Source organism: Ailuropoda melanoleuca, chromosome 16, assembly GCF_002007445.2.
Source record: "Ailuropoda melanoleuca isolate Jingjing chromosome 16, ASM200744v2, whole genome shotgun sequence".
NCBI lineage: Eukaryota > Metazoa > Chordata > Mammalia > Carnivora > Ursidae > Ailuropoda > Ailuropoda melanoleuca.
In genome coordinates this window covers 28,749,818-28,770,173 of record NC_048233.1, presented here as the reverse complement: position 1 = coordinate 28,770,173, position 20,356 = coordinate 28,749,818, and the positions used below count along the sequence as shown (strand labels likewise).

At 38.6% G+C, this 20,356-nt stretch overlaps 1 protein-coding gene across 9 annotated transcripts in view; it reads right to left on the bottom strand.

Annotated features, from left to right (window-relative positions):
* FGD4 (FYVE, RhoGEF and PH domain containing 4) overlaps positions 1–20,356 on the bottom strand; it is a 207,153-nt gene that overhangs the window by 41,203 nt on the left and 145,594 nt on the right. For 8 of the 9 annotated variants that reach the window (XM_034646145.1, XM_034646144.1, XM_034646149.1 and 5 more), the window contains 2 exons: positions 14,887–15,070; positions 9,766–10,276 (listed from right to left, as the gene is read on the bottom strand). In XM_034646145.1, coding sequence (XP_034502036.1) covers positions 9,766–10,276; positions 14,887–15,070 — 695 coding nt within the window. Of the gene's footprint in view, positions 1–7,770; positions 8,320–9,765; positions 10,277–14,886; positions 15,071–20,356 lie in introns of those variants that run through there. The other variant, XM_034646151.1, reaches the window with a different exon arrangement.

The window sequence follows — 20,356 nt, the reverse complement described above, 5'->3', positions numbered from 1 at the left end:
TTAGAGTTTCTTAGAAGATGTTTTAAGGGCAAAGCCTTCAATTACATAAAAATGAAACAGATACCAATATCAGCTTCACTACTCTTCAGTTATGGTTTTTAACTTTTCAGTACATGCTCTCATGATTTCATTTTAAGCAGGAAGAATTTTTTTTTCCCTAAATACATGAATCGAAACTATTAAAAGTTCTTATAGCTCTTTCCATATATTCATTATAGTTATATTTAAAATAATACGTATATAAGTTACTGGGTTTTATAGGACCAGAATGAATGTTTCTAAGTTCTGGAAGTTTCTACCCAATTAATTAAATTCTTCCATGGAGAAGGCAGATGTGACTTTGTATGAATACGTATGTTTCTGCTTTCCCTGAAGTCCGTTCTTTCATAACAACATGAGTCAACTTAGGGAATAAACACTTGATTTTGTACCACAATTCATGAGATGCATAACATTTTGATAGGTCATTTTTAATGTCTTCCTAGACATTAAAGTCTTCCATGTGGCTGCAGGTGGTAATTTAAAATGAGATCACAATGATATTTGAATGTCACATAATTGGCCTGTCATCTCAAAAAGCATCTTAAAGTCTCTAACTTGTCTTGACACCTTCATTCCAATATTCCAGAATTGTACAGATTTTTTTCCTCATGATACTGAGGAACAGGGAAGTCAAGGGAGGCTATCACGAGTGAGCGACAGTGACAGCCCCCGCTATTTAGAGAGTACTTACTATGTGTTAGGCATACCGTATGTGCTTCACATGAATTATCTAGTGGAACCCTACTAATACCCTTAGAAGCAGGTATCATTATCCTCTCATTGTATAGATGAGGAAACAGTGTCTTAACGAGGATGGGTGACCTGCCCAAAATCATATAGCTAGGAAGTGACTGAGCCAGGATTCAAATCTTGGTCTGTGAAAATGAAGTTCTTGCTTTGTTACAGCTCTTTAAGAGAAGTCCCTGTGGATTTGTTTGACAAGAAAATGAGAAGGAAAGGGAATAACATACAGATTTTGTGTTCAATTAGGATCATGTAATAAGGCCATAAAGAAGGTCACATGGTCTCAGGGAAGATTTGTAATCAGCGAGAAATTTATCACCAGGTTCACATTACAGGAAAAAGAATACTCACTATGATACACACACATTATTCCTTTCCCAAGGCTTCACTGTATAGTATCACAAGAATAAACAGTTTATTACTTTAGCATGAGCCTTCAGGAAGCTTTGGGAGAACAGTTCAAGCCTACTTTCGACCCAGCACCAATATTTTTCCAATCTGATGTCCTCTCCACTATTTATTCAGTTCAAAACAGGAGAATAGCCAAGTGTGAACTTTTAATCAGAAGGTTTGTATTATATCCTTTTGAGATACAGAAGGGAGAAGGGCAAAAGAGAGCTTGCACTGAGAAGGACAATTTAGTTACTTGCACAAGATCAGACAGGAAGTAAGTGGTAGCAAAGAGAGAACTTTGTTCTTCTTATACCCAATTTAGTATACATTAGACTAAATTGTCCTTTGCCTTTTGCAGAAATTAAAGACCAAGCACAAAGAAGAATTTAATATATGCTCACAATCAATAACTGAATTAACCTATCCCAAATGTAGGTCACTAATAAGTATTTCTAATGATAGTTCCCTAGAGTTAAAACCTTGTGCATATAAGTGAGTGCACTATGTGGAAATAACTTATGGTCCTCAAGCAAGAGAAACGAACAAAATATAGGAAACCGGGGTTAAAAAGGAAGTGGCATGCAAAATTATCTCTGTGCATCCCGCAAAGGAGCACGTCAGCTTAACACGGAACGGACAGCTGCTGGGATATTCACCTGGCAGGATATGTTGAACTTTGGATCTATCAAGGTCCTTCTCAGGTCATGAGTCTGTTCATCTTGACTTACAGAGGAGGAAACAGGATTTTATTTTATGTTTATCTAACTGACAGCTCACATTACGTTTTAAGGCACTGTTCGAAATCCTTTACAACGATTCAATGATCTATGCCTCGTAATAACCTTATGATATAGGTATCATTATCTCCATGTTGCAGATGAAGAAACTAAGGTACAGAGAGGTTTAAGTGACCTGCTCGAGGTCATACAACTCGCAAGTAAGTGGCTGAGCTGGGTTGCAAACCTAGAAAGTCTGGCTCTTGAGCCTGTCTTCCTGACCACCAGGTTATGGTATATTGCTCGTTTTGTTTTGCCTTGTTTTAAGCTACACATAACAACTTCTGTGTTTTTAACACCTGGCCTTTCTGTTTCTCCCCACCCATGCCAAAAAGCATCTTGATATGCATTGTGACCTCCAAACACCTCGATTTCCCAAACCTCCTGATTCATATCAACATTCTGTTAAACCCCATCTCTGACTCCATTATGATCTTGTTCTCTTGGTATCACTGATTGGCAGACTTGCCTCACGCCCACTGCGAAGTTTGATCTTTTCTTTCCTTATTTTTCAGGCCACTCAGCAATTCTGGGGAAACTGCTGATTGTGCCCATTACCTTTGACCTTGGTCCTCAGAATCTTAGTCACAAGTCACCAGGAGAGCTTACCTTCTCCATTGCCCTCAATCCCTTGAGGCTACTTCACTGGCCTCTACAGGGGGGCACTTCCCAAACTGACATTCAGCACCAAGCCTCAGAGTTACCTCTACGCTGTAGTCTTAGTAGCTCGCGGAGTTCCAGACTCTCCCTACTTCTCAATTATGCTAACAGGGAAGAATTCACCCTCTCAGTCATGCTCTGAAGCTTGACTTTATCGTCGAGATCTCTTTTCCCCTTTATCTCACGATATCTTAGACCATGGTTATTTATCTCAATACTCCTTTTCAGCTGTTTCCTCTTTGTATTTTCTGCAGTGCCTTGCAAATAGTGTATGTGCAATATAAATGTACTGCATTTAATTCGATTACCCAGGTTCTCTGAGCTAGTTAGCAGATTGACTTCTAGTTTCATATTCTAAATGATGATCATCCTTTTAAAGCTCACCAATAATCCTGTGTCCCCTCCCCCAAATCCTGTGGTTCTCATGACATTGCTCTCTCTTCTTTTTCCACTCACACAACTCACTGTGTTCCCCTTTTAATTATGTTTGTGCTTTCTACGGCTCGGTCCTTGCCCTTCTTCCTGTTCCTGCACGTTCTATTTTGGCAATATTAATCACACTCTTATGTACATCCTCTTACATTCTTATCCTCTTTCCTGAGCTCCAGATCTGTATTTCCACTTGCTTAATTAATATCTCCAAATGGATGTCCTACAGGTACAAAACTAACCTAATTAGCAACTCTACTCCCTCCCATCATTCCAAACACAATTATGTTCCTTCCTGTCTGCCACCTCAATTATTTCATTAACATATTAAGAAACCAAGACCTGCCGAATTCTGTTTAAGTACCATGTCTGAGGTCACCTAGCTGGTAAGTGACAAAGCTGGGGTTTGAACTCATCTCTTTTAATTCTAAACTCTTCACCCTTAACCAACAGACCATAACGTGTTCAGAGTTTTCCATTTTTGTTTGAGACATCTTCATGAGGACAATCCATAAGCCCCTCAAATTTAGTATGTCTAAACCCAATTAAATTTTTGCCCTCCAAATATGTCGCTCCTTCTATTCTCTTGTGGTTCAGTAGGTGACACACCATCTGGCACCTCATCCAAGCTAGGAGTTGAACATGACTCATTCCCTACTTTCATCAGGAGGCCCTCAGAAATCTCTCCTCTTTGTCCTACCCCTCTGCCGCCTCCATCCAGGACCTCATCCTCTCACACCTGGATTACTGCAGTTGCTTACAACTGCTCCATCTGTTTTCCTTTTATCTGACTCATTTTTCTAAAACCCACAGATGTATAATCATGTCACTTCCATGCTCTAATTAAGTGCCTCGGAGGCCAGATAGTATTAGGCTTATGGAAAGTTTGAAATAACACAGGAAAACACCTATGTTTAATCCTACAAAACAGGATGCAGAATGACCATACATTAGGCTACTCAAGAAAAAAAAATTTTTTTTTTTTCAAAAATCAGCTCAGCAAAACAAGCTGGAATGTTAAATACTAAAGCAGCTCTCTTTGGGTGGTGGAAATATGGGTGATTTTTGTATTTTCTATGCTTTGCTGCATTTTCTTGATTTTCTATGAGGATTATTAATTTTTATCCACAATTTTAAAAATCCACTGTTTTCAGGGGGAAAGATACAGTTTAGGTATACAAACCCACTGCAATTTGTCCTTAGCCTACATTTTCTTTTTAAGCCTCTTCTTCTATCCCTCGCACAATTCTCCAGCCCTCTGGCCTCTTCTTATTGGGCCAGAAACACCCACAAATACGGCATCTATCCACTTGTCTCTGACTAGATACAGCTGCTCTTCCCTACCTCACCCCATTCCCGTCTATTCTCAACTACCCGGCACCCTCCTCACCACGTTGCTTCACGCTAAATTCAACTGCTTCTCAGGAGCCTGCCCCTCAGTCAGCCCTCTCCCAGGCACAGGTTATTTTTCATCTGTGTTTGAGAAGCACGGATCACACCACAGCATGGGGATTTACTTCTGTCTCTCTACCAGGTAGACCAAGGCTTTGGAGGCAGGGTGTGTCTTGTTCACTGGGTTCTAGCACTTAGCACAGTAAGCCCCACATACTGAATTTACAAATGGAACAGGTGTTTTTGTTTTTGTTTTCTTTCAGGTACAGGCTCTCTGAAGTTCATTTTCTTGTTTTTACTTTCTCACACCCTTCCAATATACTAAAAGGAGTCTCCACAAAATAAAGAGTTTTCTAAATTCACCATTCAGTTCTAAGTGACTAAAGAAAAGCTATCCTCAAGACTTTCATGAACTATCCATATGGTTAGTGGGACAACTTTTCTGTTGTTCAACACATTGATTTAAAGCTCGTACAACTTCAGCGAGAACTTTCACTGTAATACTAGCAACAACAAACACCGATTAGTGAAGCTGGATAATTCGTTGCTTCTGCTGTCTTTCACATTCTTGGAATGGAAGCTGTGTTGGCAAGAGAAGAAATAGTTGAAGAGTAACTATTTATCTTCAAGTCTAACATGATCTCAACAGCTGTCCCCCTTTATTTTTCAAGAAGTGAAGGGAAAGAAATTTAAAGCCTCACAAAAAAGGAACTTTTAGCCCATAAGGAAGTGACAACCACGGTTAGCGTTATGTTTTAACTCCCAGAAAACTCAGATACCTCACATTACATCCTGCAAAATCAACAGTGTTAAGATTGACAATGAAGTAAAATTAAAGGGAAAAAAAGGAAAGTGAGTTAACCTGGATTACAGCATTGGTTTTCTATTCACAATACTTCTGAATTTGATTCTCTGTCATTCTTTTCCTTACGAGATGATTATCGTCTTAATTTTTGAGTATGTTCAAAGGTTATAAACTCTCCAGGCTTGTGTTAAAATATAAGTAAAACGGTATTTAAAAAAACAAGGCACTAGAAAAAAAATCAAAGTTTTTAAAAAAATATGTTTCTACAAATCTCTACGTTATCAATTCTCTATCAGTTGTATCAAATTTCTATCTTCATCAATTCCTCACTTTATTATGTAATTTTTCATTTTTGGTGAAATGAACTAACTTAAAATGTGTCTATAATATTCTTGATAAAACTGCTATTATTAGATTTAATACATTGCTTCTGTGACCTTATGTTGCCAATAGCAGACTCATAATTTCTATCAACTTTAGTCTCAGAAACCGCACATCTGCATGTTTATATTTGGCTTACAATATGAAATACAGAAGAAACACTAATAAGTCTCAGGAAGATCTACAAAACAACCTGTTAAAGTATATCTTGGATATTAAAAGGCTCATGAAAACGATAAAAAGAAATGTTTATTATATGGCATAATCAATGAACGCATTCCACATTAATGCATTTCTAATGAAGCCTACCCACTGACGCACAAAAATCTGAGGAAAAAATAACCATTTTTAAATGAAATTCATTCTAAAATGTCCTGACCCATTTACCTGAGTCTCTTAATATAGTTAAGCTATTTATGATAACCCAAATTCATCATGCCAAACAGGATTACAACACTGTTACCCCTGACTCCCTCAAGTATGCAGGTCCGCACAGGTACGTGCGACAGTTTCCGGCCCCCGTCACTTACGGGTTTTAAGGTTTCCTTCTAATGCATCTTCCCTTACTAGACTTCAGTCTTTTAATCTCTTGTAATACATAATTAACCTTAATTTAAAGATACCGATAACCCCTTACGGGTCACAGCTGAAGGTGTCGCAAAGTGCTCACAATTTTCCTTTAGTTCAGAGGTTTTTTAAAAAAACTATCTGCTTACTTTGAGGTGCCTGGTTATACTCCAGATCACTGATGCTGCCAAATGTTTAAGTACTGGAAAAACGTAGCTTTGCTAAAGTATCATAAGGACGATAGTTTCAATGAGGTAGGTATTATCTTTTGCACAGTAGAAGTAACAATATTCTGTATTCACCACTGAAGTGATTCTTGATCACAATAACACATCAGATATCAGTGAAAGTTACACAAGCTGAGACGATTTTCAAGTCAGTTCTCAATATTAACAATGACTGTTCGAGATCTATCTGCTTTTCTGAACAATCTTTGTAAGTCTACTCTGCTCCTAACCCTTCCTCCCCCAATCCCTCCTTCTCCCATTCTTTGCAGGCATTAAGAAATAGCCATTACATTTAATACCGGTTTAAACTTAGCTAAGACTATTGTGATGTAAGTCTCTACAATGAGTTATATAAAGATTGAAGTAATGTTTTTCTGTTGTCTGCATAGTGAAACCCAGATATTTCATTGTATCCTCAGAGGTTTAACACATCAGACAGTTCAAGAGGCAGCCGACAATATGGGCTATGCTAACAAAGGAAGATACCCAGAAATAACAACAGAGAATTATTATTACATTATCACTGAAAAGGGCTTTATGATTACACCCAGTTAATATCCTTTAACTAAAGGCACAAATAATTTAATTGATTTGTTTAAGGTCATACCACTAGTTAGTAGACGAGCCAGAAGGAGCACCAAAACTTCCTGATTCCAGTGATTCTACTATATACTATTAACTATTTTTTAACATTTCATTTTTTGTTTTTAACTGTGACAAAATGTATATAACATAAAATTTACCATCTTAAAATTACTAACATTTATGTTTGCCTATTTGAACAAAGACAATGTAACAGACACCAGAGCAGCAAAGGAGAACATATTATCACCGTGTAGAAATTAAATCCTATAACTCACTTTTATTTTTATTATCTTTTTAAAAAAAGATTTATTTATTTATTTGACAGGGAGAGAGAGCACATAAGCAAGGGGAGCTGCAGGCAGAGGGAAAGGGAGAGACGCAGGATCCCCGCCGAGCAGGGAGCCAAACATGGGGCTCAATCCCAGGACGCTGGGATTGTGACCTGAGCCGAAGGCAGAGCTTAACGGACTGAGCCACCCAGGTGCCCCCCTAATACTACCTTTTAGGTGAGAGACGCATGTGGTGTTTTTGTATCAATAGCTCTGCAGAGAAAACTGCATTTTTGTCCCTACATAGAGCATGTGCCACCCAGCTATAGTACTTCATTGCACTAGTTTAATAAGAAAGCCCCTATTTAAGTCTCTCCCAAACCAAATACGATTCATCTATGAGAATGTACAGATAATAATATAGGACAGGAAAAAAAATAAAGTACTACCCAGCAAACACAGGCATTACCAATGAAAATATTAATAAGAATAGCTCTTACTGTTTCATAAATACTTGCTGGTGGCATCATCCCAACTATAAAAGGACAAATGCAGGAGTCTTGAGCTGCTCGATTCTAACCTTCTCTTCTGTTCACCATGGTCCAAGCACAGCTTCACTAAACTCTGCCACTACATCAAGATGTAGTGAAGAGATTCACTTTGCAATGTCCTGTCTCTTTAACGTTTCAGATAACGTTACCAAGTATGACTCATTTTTCTTCCACCCACTTCCTTATTTAAACTTTCCCTGCCTGACAGTCAGCATTTAAAATTTATTCACTAACTAGAAGAAAATAAATCCCTGGCTTTTTCTCTATTTGGGACCTTTATCAGGGTCAGTAAAAACTGTACCATAATATGGATTTCATTTTAGTTAAAGTTGTAAACACATCGATCAATCACTTTTTACTCTGATATTTTAGTATCAGTCCTTTTGAACTTCTCCCATGGTAATGCCACGTAAGGCACGGCACCATAAAAAATCCTAAATAAATTTAGAACTTGGATTTGTCATTTACAGATTTTCCTATAATTGCCAAATTTTCAATTCTCAACTCTCCTACACAGATTGTTATTTATAATTAAAAAAAGAAATTGAGCAATGGGACCTTTTTTCCCCCTCTTTTGTCCTCAGAGACATGCACAACTTTCTCTTCCAAGGAACTGTAAAATGATGCTTATATTGCACCTTTGATCCGAGAAATTCCAGGTACTTTGTAAAAGCTGTATTTATTAATCCTTCTAAAGCACCATACTGACATGAATAAAGAATACAAATGCGGTGGTCTTGTTCCTAGAATTGTATCAAAGCTTCTCTGTAGCTCAGGTAAATTATGAACGTATCTCACCAGCAAATCAGCAACTTGTAAGCTTAGATTTTGCACATGGGCAGATACGCCACTGACTCAGTTTCATTGAACTGCAGCCCTCTTTAGAAAGGATCTGAACTTCTAGTTTGCTATAGCCCCGCTCTCTCTAGGACATTACTCGTGGATGCTGCATTTGTTGATATTTTCTGCATTTAGGCACTTCAGTTTGCGATATTTTTTGCATCAGGGACACAATACTGGCCTTTGAGTCAGGGCACCAACGGTCCAGGCTATTATTGTGACCTGAAAAATCATTCAGCTTTCTGGAACTGTCTCTACTTCTATAAATGAATTGCTTAGTTAAGATGATCTTTAAAGGGGCACCTGGGTGGGTCAGTCATTAAGCATCTGCCTTCGGCCCAGGGTGTGATCCCAGGGTCCTGGGATCAAGCCCCACATCGAGCCCCACATCGGGCTCCCTGCTCTGCTGGGAGCCTGCTTCTTCCTCTCCCACTCCCCCTGCTTGTGTTCCCTCTCTCGCTGGCCGTCTCTCTGTCAAAAAAAAAAAAAAAAAAAAAAAAAAAAAAAAAAAAAAAAGGATGATCTTTAAAGAGGCTTCTAAATCCAAGATTAAGTTGATTGTTTTAAAACTATCCTAATTGGAAATTAAAGAAAAAAAAATAATTAGAAGCCTGGAAAGAGTTATGGTTACAATCTGTTGAATAATTTGTGAATACTTCCATATTTGTGTCCTTAAATGAAACATTTGCTAGTGCACATTACCATTCCAGGTCTAGACTAGAAATGTGTGAAAAGTGAAGATTACACAATTTCCTCTTGCTTAGCCCATCAATATTAGGGAGGTAGCCCAAATATCTACAGCAACAAAGAACATTTTCTTCCTCTGTAAGTAAAACAACAAGCTTGTGGTTTTCCTAAAGTCTTCAGAATGTTCTGACTTTTGAAATCATAATAGAAAGATCAACAGAAACTATACCAGAAAAAGTGAAATATTTCCTCAAAGAGTAGGGGACACATCCATTAGCAGCTAAAGCTAAAAAAACTGTTTAACTGGTGGTGTGGGTGATCTGACTCATTCATTTCACAGGTGCTATTAAGTAGAGCTTTAAAAACAGTGGAACAGTTGGTGCTTCCTCCTACTTAGGAACCAGCCTCAGGTTTTACCTTCATCTCGTGGTGCTGGTCCAGCTGGTCCAGTTCCAGAGGACTTTCTCCATCTTCCCGCTCTTGCACCTTGGCTTCTGTGTCTGCCCTTTCTTCTTCCAAGGGGAGCACCTGGCTGACCCTGGGAGTCCTGCAGCTACTGTCAGAAGCATTTCCATCATAGTCATTTGCTGTGGGGGATGCAGGGCCTGTGGTTGCTTCCTCCTCTCCTTCTCCGTTCACTAAGTTCACAGCAAGCAAGGGGTCAGAAGTTTGAACTGGAGTTTCTGGGCTAAGAGTGGCCACTTTATCCTCTTCACATTCCCTCTGGTTTTGTGCTGCCATCACACCATTAGCCACACCAGCCTGTACACCCTGAGTTGGATCTGCGCCATTTTCTGGCTTCGGTGGTGGGTGCTGGGAGAGGAGCTTTTGCTGAGGGGTGGCTGTCGGTCCATGCCTTCCTGGGGTTCTAGGAACATTCAGGTTCATACCAGAGTCTTTCTTCAAATCACTGTAATTTGATAATGCGCTAAAAGATAAAATATAAGAGAAGCATGTAAACACTGGCATGGAAAAGTTCTAGAAGACAGACCAGCTTATTCTGGCTGAAAGAAGATATTTAGCAAAGACTTTTTCCTCTGATGGTTTTAGAAATGTGGACTGGAATAATCGGGCATAGTTCTCAGTCTCTTGGGATGCTGAACACACTTAAGTAAACATGTAAGAAAAGATGGTAAGACTGAGCATTTGCTATAGGGTCTGGAACACTTCCTTGAGCGGCTTGTCAATGTGGCTCATCACTAAGGACTGAGATGTGGTAAGTACTTATAGTGAAAGCCATCTTTTCCCAAGAATTTTACTTTTATACATTTCAAAAACAAGTATCATCAGACCCCAAATTATGAACAGGTTGTAAATGAAAGGTTACTTCTGTTTAGAAAGCAGAACACATTCTCAGAAATGTTGTTACCCCTGCTGCCATAACCTAACCGACCTCTCTGCTTCCAGTCTCCATCCTCTCAAATCCATTCTCTCCAGCTCGACCACAGAGGTCGAAATCTCCGAGGGCACCCTGTACACTTCGAAGGTAAATCCGGCATCCTGCCCCCGGCCTAGGAGTCTGTACACATGAGCCCCCACTTGCCCTGGCCCCGTTCAGTTCCATTTGTCCTCACTCACTGTCTCTTGCCACTCCTGTCTCCCTGCTGTTCCCACACCCCCAACCAGCCAATGTGTGCATCTAAGGGTCTCTGCAGCTGCTCTTCTCTCTGCCCAAGCTGACCTTCCCCAAGACATCGGTGTGGCTGACTCCTTCCATCATTCGGGATTCTGCTCAGACATCACCTCAAGGAGGCTTTCTTGGATTATTCTAAGTGTACTCTACCATAAACTACACATCTCATTTTAGTTTTCCTTAAAGCCCTTATTACTTGGTATTATATGTAATCCTAATAGTACAATAGAACCTAACAGCCAATATATTACAATGTCCCCATATAAATATTTGCATAACATTTTATTCCAGGATTCCAGGGAGGAAAAACATAAATCTCTGGGCTGCAGTCTTAGAGAGATTCCCATGACCTAATAAGGAGACAAAGCAAATACAGACTAATACTCTGTGAGGGTGCAGACTGTGCCTCTCTTGTTCTCTGCTTTCTTCCCACATCGTAGCCCAGGGCTGGGCATATAGAAAGTGCTCAGGGATCAATAATAAGTGACAGTAACCGTAATGGTGATGAGGACAGTCACTAAATAACAGCAGCTAGCATTTATTAAGTGCAGGAAAATACATGGTATTCTTTATATTATTTATTTCAACCTCATAATAATTCTAAAATAGGACCCCAAAACAGAAAAATTGAAGCTCAGAAACCTGCATAATAAGGTGATGTCGCATGGCTAAGAAATGATACAGCTAGAGTCTGACCCTGAAGTCTGACTAAATCCATGGTCTTAAGCCCACACTGTAATACACTAGATCATGGAGGAGGGAATGAGGAGCAGGTGAGTAGCCTGCATACAGAACATGGGAAGGAAGTCCAGGTCTGACCTCTTCCCCAGTGCAAACAGAGATTACAGGACACAGCAGCACAGCCCATGGACAGCACTCAGATGGGTGTTACCTTCTCCCTTCATCCTACTCCTCCCAGACACTGTTGGTCTGGGATGGAGAATGGCACAGAGAATAACCAACCACAGATGGCAAGAAAGTTAACAAAAGACATGGTAAGCTCAGCACCACGAGAAGGGAAGGAAAAATTTGGCAGGGAAAATGCCATATATGTAAGAGCTGGTGGTTGTCCATGTAAGTACGTGTCACATACTCCACCGTTAATATGTGCCTTCTAGGGGGGAAGCCCCTGGCCTAGATGATTTCTCAAGCAGTCCCTGGAGATTTGAATGGCATGGTCTTCCTTTTCTTGCCCACATCAATGTCCAGAAACCCAGCAGAAAGTCAGCAGAGCCTGCGAACCAACTAGGCTTGCTTAGGATTTTTGGAAAGGACTGTTCTGGATGAAAGGTAAGAATTTCCTGTAATAAGTGATACCCAGGGGATAGGCACATGGAGGTGGGATAGAGAGAAGGTGGTGAGAGGTCAGTAAAAGCAGTGGTTGAACCAGTACATATATTCCTGCTGTTTTGTGGGCATCAGACCGTGAGGAAAAACAGATGGCCTTGACGTATTCTTAGGAAAAACCAGGGTTCAATTTTGTGCAAAATGTTATTTTTTTCTAAAATCTGGAAATCGTTCATAGGTTAAAAAGACTAGTTTCTCTTACACTCCAAAAAAGAAAAAAAAAAAGGGAGGAAGAAACCATAGTAACACATACATACATATATAATAAATAAAATTCATGTGCTCCAAATATATCCTCCAAATCACTCACCTTAATATAATAGTGTTACTTGCATTACTGTAAAATTTTTTTCTTTTAAGATTTCATTTACTTGACAGAGAGAGACACAGCTAGAGAGGGAACACAAGCAGGGGGAGCGGGAGAGGGAGAAGCAGGCTTCCCACTGAGCAGGGAGCCCGATGTGGGGCTCGATCCCAGGACCCTGTGATCATGCCCTGAGCCGAAGGCAGACGTTTAACGACTAAGCCACCCAGGCGCCCCGCATTACTGCAAATTCTGATACACAGGTAAAATCTTAATAGTGTTGTCTAGTAGTTGGTAACCTATGACCCCACTCTTCCTGTCAGCTTACTGTAGTAACTCGGCCTGCTGAATCTCTATGCCACAAAATGCTACTTGAAGCTGCAACAACTGGGATAAAACCTGAAGGCTACACACACTATAGGCATATAGACATCATGCAACAGGAAATAAACTTCCCATTCAAGTCCTATAGACTCAATGCAATGCTAACCCATTCACACACTTCTAGGGTCAGTTCCTACTGGCAATACCTCACTAAGAACATATAATCATTTTTCATATTGGCAGTAGACTCTGCTACAAGTAACACCCCTTCACCAGATTTGCCAAAATGCTCATGTTACATTCTATCTGCACTTAGAGTAAGTTTGCTTAAAACAACCCATCTCTTCTTAGATACAACCTTCAAACTTAGTGTCAAAAATGACTTTGAATCTGTGAAGTCTGAAAGAGTAACAGAAAACTGGTACTAATAGGTGGAAAAACCATGTACATTTTGTGTATGGACAGGAATGCAAACAGTGGATTACCAACATGGTGAGAATCAGAAGGTCCAACCTTTTCAATACTAATTAAGGGATTCCCACAGCTCCCCCCAAATCTGGTATGCACTATAGACAGGGGTCAGGGCTCCAGCCCTTCCTGATATTATGCAGTCATTGGACATGGCCCTGAGAATCTGCAAATAGGAAAGGTGACTCTTTGTGCTACTGAATCAACGTGCCCTGAGAAACAAAAAAATTTAAAGTGGAATTAAATCATTCCGGTACAGATTACTATAATTTAAGATAGCAAAGGTATTAAAATTTCTACTTCAGAGGAAGAGATGTTGAAGTTTAAATATTTATGACTCAAGTTCCCACAATTGATTGGGAATGAAAATGGAGACAGGCTTCTGAACTACGTTTCTTCTCAAGAACTTGTTTCTAAATATAGTCTCATTTTAAATGAAGGACACTGCAGTTTTGTACTTGGTCACAATTTCAGAAGATTTTTGAAGTATTTCCAAGCTATGATCCACTATGTAAATAACAATACATCCTGCAAATAAATAATGCAATCACCTAGCGGGAAACCATTCTCAAATATTACACCGAATGAATGGCAATATTTGGCTCCAGGGATGAAAGGAAGGTTATATACATTGTTTAATTAAATATAGACTTTTGGTGATAGATAAAGTCCTTCTGATAAAAATTTTTAAAAAAATTCTATTTATGTCAGTGATGGGAATTCCAAGAAAAAGCAATTGAGGTCATAAAGGAGAAAAGCAACTTATGGGAGTTTATTTTTACCTTTAAGTGAGAAATTCATATTTTGCCTACCTTTTTTGAAACAGGACTAAAGAATATAAAATTATATCTAATAAATACAAAACAGAAACTTAGCACTTATTTTGCTATTAGCAATGTCTCTTCACAAAACCTAGTAGGATACAAGGGAGTGGGGAGAGGGACTGGATGGGGGCTGAATGGATACTGAAGACTGATGTTAAATAAAAAGTGGGTCAGAAAGAAGGCCACAGAGATGGCACAGGCTGGCAGAAATTACAGCCACAAACGTGCAAAGTGAGAAACAAGGAGAGACAACCTCCTGCTTTCCCAACCCAGACATCTAGCTACCACCGGCATGACCCCGAGGCGTAACACAACGTGACATAGGCAGATACAAAGGAAATAAGGGCGCATATCTATTGATCTATACGGCACATAATGTGATGAAAAAGCTGGCGGCAGAGACCGCGCTGCACATAGAGAATATATAGTAAATGACAATTCATATTAGGGCAAGTTTAAGTATTTTTAAGATTTACTTTTTCTAAAAGCCTACCAAACCTAGTAGAATAAAATACTCACGATTTAGAAAATCTATTACTCTATCATCTTAAACACACACACACACACACACACACACACACACAGAACCCAGCTTTCTTCTCCCCTCCTCTTACCTCCCATTGTAAATTAGCTCTTACCTGCCTCCTTCAAAGCGACTGATGAGATCTGATACCTTACTGGGTTTTTCTTTTGAGACACAAGAAGCAGAGGCAGGTTTAACTTCCTCCATCCTTGGTTTCTCACTAGATAAAGCTTTATGCCTGGGGGTTTGGTGTCTATTGGACAAAGGTGAGTTCTGCAGATGTAATGGCTTTGGAGGCACTGTAGAAAAAGAATAAAAAGAATTCAGTATTTCACTGATATGTATTCCAAAGCAAACGAAACTGGTGGCCTGGGTGCAAAAATTTTCAGCATTATCAAACTTTTATAAAGGGGTCTGTCAAATTGGTACTGAATTTTAACCAAGGGAGCTCTGTCTAGGACATCTGCTGTGTCCTGTGGAAATCCCATCTCCAAGATTCAAGTGGTTCTTTTAATTTTAGGTCATTTTAAAGATGGCTTTATTAAACATCTAGAGATCTACACATTGCTGTGAACTTCCAATGGCTATTAGAGATAACACAGCAGTTATTTATCTAAATAGAGAAAAGAAAGTACTAAATTTGAAACTAATTCCTAGGGATACACTGCTTGTTATGAAACAGATTTTCTAATTATAGAGTAATAACTAACAGAATCCAGAGCTAGTAAATTAGACATAAAAGCCAACAAAACAATAACAAACAACAGTAATTACTATAGCATCTTCCTATTTAACAAAAGCACCTGATTTCATTTGCTCTTAGATGAAATTTTACACTTTACAGTCCTTTGGGGTAAGTAGCATTATTCACCTCTTAAGTCTATGAATGTTCAGAGTGGTTAAGTGATTGCCCTGGAGGAAATAAGGCTGATCTGATTTTATGACTGGTACCTAGACTCGAGTTCCTTCCTCTGTCAGCACTGCTCCTTATCACAAAACCAGAAAAAGGGAGTTATAGGAGTTGTATTATTATTATTGTCTGCTATGTTAATAGTTGGCTTGCATTAATACACCATAAATTACTTGCTTAGCAGTTAAGTCCTTCCCTCAGTTAACACATCATTTCTTGAAATACTAAAATCTACACAATTTCTCTAACATGAGAAATTCTGTAGATGAGAAAATACGCCCTAAGTGCTTGCTTCATCGGTACAGGAATTACTTCAATTCTGAAAACCAATATAATTTTCCTCTTAGATTAACATCCTGGGTAAAGGATTATATGACATGCATGTATTTTTCTATAACTGGTTCTAACAAATCAAATCAAATCGTTTTTCTTTTTTTAAATCTTTGTCTTGACTTCCCAAGGAAGGGTAAGGAATCATGTCTCCTTCTAATTACATGCCCCATTTTCCCCCAGCTGGTTACCCTGGTTTTCTGCCATCTCTTCTCTTCTATAAACTCGGATGACAGTTGCCTGATGCTCACTGGCCTAGATGTCATCATTTCTATGTGAGTTATCAATTCTTACAAAGAAGGAAAAACAAAAACCATATCACAGTAAACTACAGGTATAACAATTAATTTACCTAATTCCCTTTCAACACAAGAAGAAAATCCCAATTAAAAAATGGCAAGCTTTTTTCTATGGAAATGGTGTTATTTTCCAAGAAATGCTCAGGGGGGGATGGTTAAACATAGTATCCATTGAGAAAGAAGCGACTTATATAAGTGAGATATTTGTTAATTTTAAGGAAAAATTTCCTGTGTGGAATATACACCAAAACAGCAAACTATGACAATATCCCCCCCGCAAAAAAAACAGTTTTAATATTAGGAATAATTTCAATGTTCCTAATTAGAATATTCAAAAAAGGAAGTGAATGTGTTCTTTATAACTCTATAAAAACTGTTATAAAAATTGTTATAAAATTGTTATAATTCATCCATCTAGAGTTTGCTCAGTGAACACTATTTATTACAAACCAGACACTGTGAGATGCTTAGAAGACTCAAATAAGATGATATGTATCAGCCAGTTTCTCAGAGATAACTCCACTGACTTTTCCCATCTCAATTACGCCTACCTCAAACTGTTTCATAGCATTGTGTACTTTTTCTCCAAGGTGCTTATAATAAATTATTATGATTAAGTAGTCAAATAGTATTAAATAAAACAAATAAAATATTAAGTATAGTTTGGATGTAAAGCTTTCTCTTCTGCAAGGCTGGAGTTCTGTGAGGGTAAGAAACAAGTTTATTTTGATCACAAATATATTCACAGTAACCATGTACACAGTGCTTGGCAAATCTGTGGAATACATGAAGGAACAAATTAATGTCATCAAGGAGTTCATAGTCTAGTGTAGAGACAGTTTAATGAGGCTGATAAAAGTGGGCATTGGGTACTGTTAGAAGGCATCTCACAAGGGAGATAATCCAAGTGGAAAATAAAGTAAATATGCCATTTTAAATAAAAGAGCACAAATGTTACATGTATATGATAAAAATCTCAAGATGATACATGAATGGTTAAAGTGTCAGAAACACTACCTTCGGGGGAAATAACGTGTGCTTTGGTCAAAAAACAGAACTGATGAGTAAAAAAGACTCTCATCTTCCCCTCCCCTGCCCCCTCTCATCATTTCTGATCTATCTTTTACCCTATGGAGGTCAACATTTCGAAATGCTTTCTGGACATCTCCTAGGTGTTCTATCAGCACCTCCACTGAATAGATCTTAAACTTAACTTACTACTTCTTCCCCCTGCAGCCCAATGGATGTAAATAGGAAAAACAGTGTTCAACCTTATTAATAATCAAGGAAATGAAACTTAAATCTAAAATAGGGTTCTAGGGGCGCCTGGGTGGCTCAGTCATTAAGCGTCTGCCTTTGGTCCAGGGCGTGATCCCAGGGTCCTGGGATTGAGCCCCACATCGGGCTCCCTGCTCCACTGGGAGCCTGCTTCCTCCTCTCCCACTCCCCCTGCTTGTGTTCCCTCTCTCGCTGACTGTCTCTGTCAAATAAATAAATAAAATATTTAAAAAAATAAAATAAAACAGGATTCTACTTCGGCCCCATCAGGTCAACTAAAAATTTTAAATCTGACAATACCAAGTGTCAGGATATCAAGCAATATGATATCTCATACATTTTGAGAGGGAATATAAATTAACAGAACCATTAAGAACTTGACATTTCCAAAATACATATTCTACAGAAATTCTTACATATCTAATCAGGGTTTCTTTAAATTTTTACTTTTTCATTAATTCAGTATTTACTGAATACCCATTAAGTTCTAGGTACTTGATCTTATCAGTGAACAAAAGGAAAGATAAGAAACAAAAAACCTAATAAGTAAAGCATATATGAGAAGGTTGTGAGAGCTAAGAAAAAAGGGGGAGGGCTAATACAAGAACAAAATAAAAGGGATCTGGAGTATAGGGAATGGTGGGAAGGGCAGATTTCAGTATTATATTAAGTAGGGTATTCAAAGTGGGCCTCTTTGAAAAGTTCAGATTTAAAGAAGACTTGTAGGAGTTGAGGGAGTTATTCTGGGGAGAGTAGTCCATCTAGTAGAGACCAAGCTAGAGGCAATGGAAGCCAATGTGACTGAAGCCAGAGCAGCAAGCAGGCAAGAGAAGGTACTGAGGTCAGAGGGAGGGCCTGATAATGCAGAACCTGGTTGCACCCTGAAAGGAGGGTGACTCTGAGTGAAATGAGAAGTCACTGGAGTTCTGTGCAAAGGAGTAACATAACAGGACTTCTATCCAACTGTGTCACTCTGGCTGCTTTGTTGAGAATGTCAGGAAAGAGCGTGGAAACAGGGTAGAAGCAGGGAGAAGAGTTAGGAGACTACGGCAGAAATTCAGGTGAAATAATGGAACTCAGAAAGAGGTAACGAGAAACAGGTGGATTCCAGCTATGTTTTAAAAGCAGGTTTCCTGATAGAATAAATGTGAGGTATGAGAGAAAGAGAGGGGAGTCAAGGATGACTCTGGAGACCTTTGGCCTGAACCACTGGAAGGACAGAACTGTCATCAACTGACACAACAGGAAAAGCAACTTTTGGAGAGATTGGTAGTCCAGTTAAGGACATGCTAACTTTGAGATATCTAGTTGACTGTAAGTAAAATGGGCTCTATTGCAGCCAATTTTACAGACCGTAAATAGAACAAAATGATTTATTTAAAAATCTCCAACCACCCGAAATAATTACCAAGCATGAAAAAAATGAATTGCCAGTTTAAATTTGGGGATTACCAGTGGATTTTGATCACTCTCATTTTATTATGAAAAACAACAGCTGGCCATTTTATTTTTATGTAAACTCTAAGCCTCATGTGGGGCTCAAACTCACAACCCTGAGATCAAGAGTTGCATGCTCTACCAACTGAGCCAGCCAGGTGCCTTACATAGCTGGTTATTTTTTTAACACATTATCAATTTATAATATATTTTATGAATGGACCATTACACATGGGATGCTTTACTTTAGAAGCAAATGAAATAGGTCTGAGTACCTCACATTTACTCATTCAAACAATAAGGTGGCTTTCGAAGTTCATGAAATTTTTTTAAACATTAAAGTTGAATGATTGATGAGTGATAGTATATGAGCTCTACAAAACAGACAACTATGGAGAATGCTGTGGAGAACTACTAGCTTTAAACGCTAAATAAATTATTTTGAGTTATGTCTAGCATGGCAGGAAATAGGCCAATATTAAAAGTGGTGAACAAGAAGAAAGACTTATGTTGGAAGTTGCTCAGTAATTTATTTGTTTGACGGGTAGAATTGGTATGAAGTGAATAAACCATTGTTTTCCAAGGCTTTAGGGTATTTCTGAGGCTGAGGCAACAAGCTTTGACTATTAAAGGAATCCACTTCAAAAGCTACAGGCTCTTACTTAGATTCAAATGGAAGCTTATCTAATCTAAAATTTAGCTCTTTCCTTGTTTTAAAAACCGTAATTGTTCAAAAATACTTGTTGGTATTTTTTAATTGATATAATTGACATTTAACATTGTATTAGTTACAGATGTATAATGATTCAGTATTTGTATATATTGTGACATGATCACCAAAGCCTAATTAACATCCATCACCACACAGTTACAATTTTTTTCATGTGATGAGAACTTTTAGGATCTCTTCTCAGTGATTTTCAAATATATATTACAATATTAACTATAGTCGCCAAGCTATACACTAGATCCCCATAACTTCCTTACTAATAAACACAAAAATATAAACCTGACCTTGTTCAGACACATTACCACATAATCATCACTAAAAAAGGTATTCAATATTGTCCCTCCTTTTAAATATCACTAAAATAAATTGTAGCTATGACATTATTAGCACTCCACAGGAGAGAAAAAAAAAAGATTGAATTACGAGCTCTTTTGAGGATCCAGATCAGAGTTTCTTAAACTACTGACATTTCAGGTCAGATAACTCTTTGTTTTGGGGGGCTGGCCTGTGCATCCCTAGCCTCTCCCCACTGGCTGCCATTAGAAACTGCCACATGTGGTGTCAAGCAAAAAAGTCTCTAGCAATATCAAGTGCGGGCCAT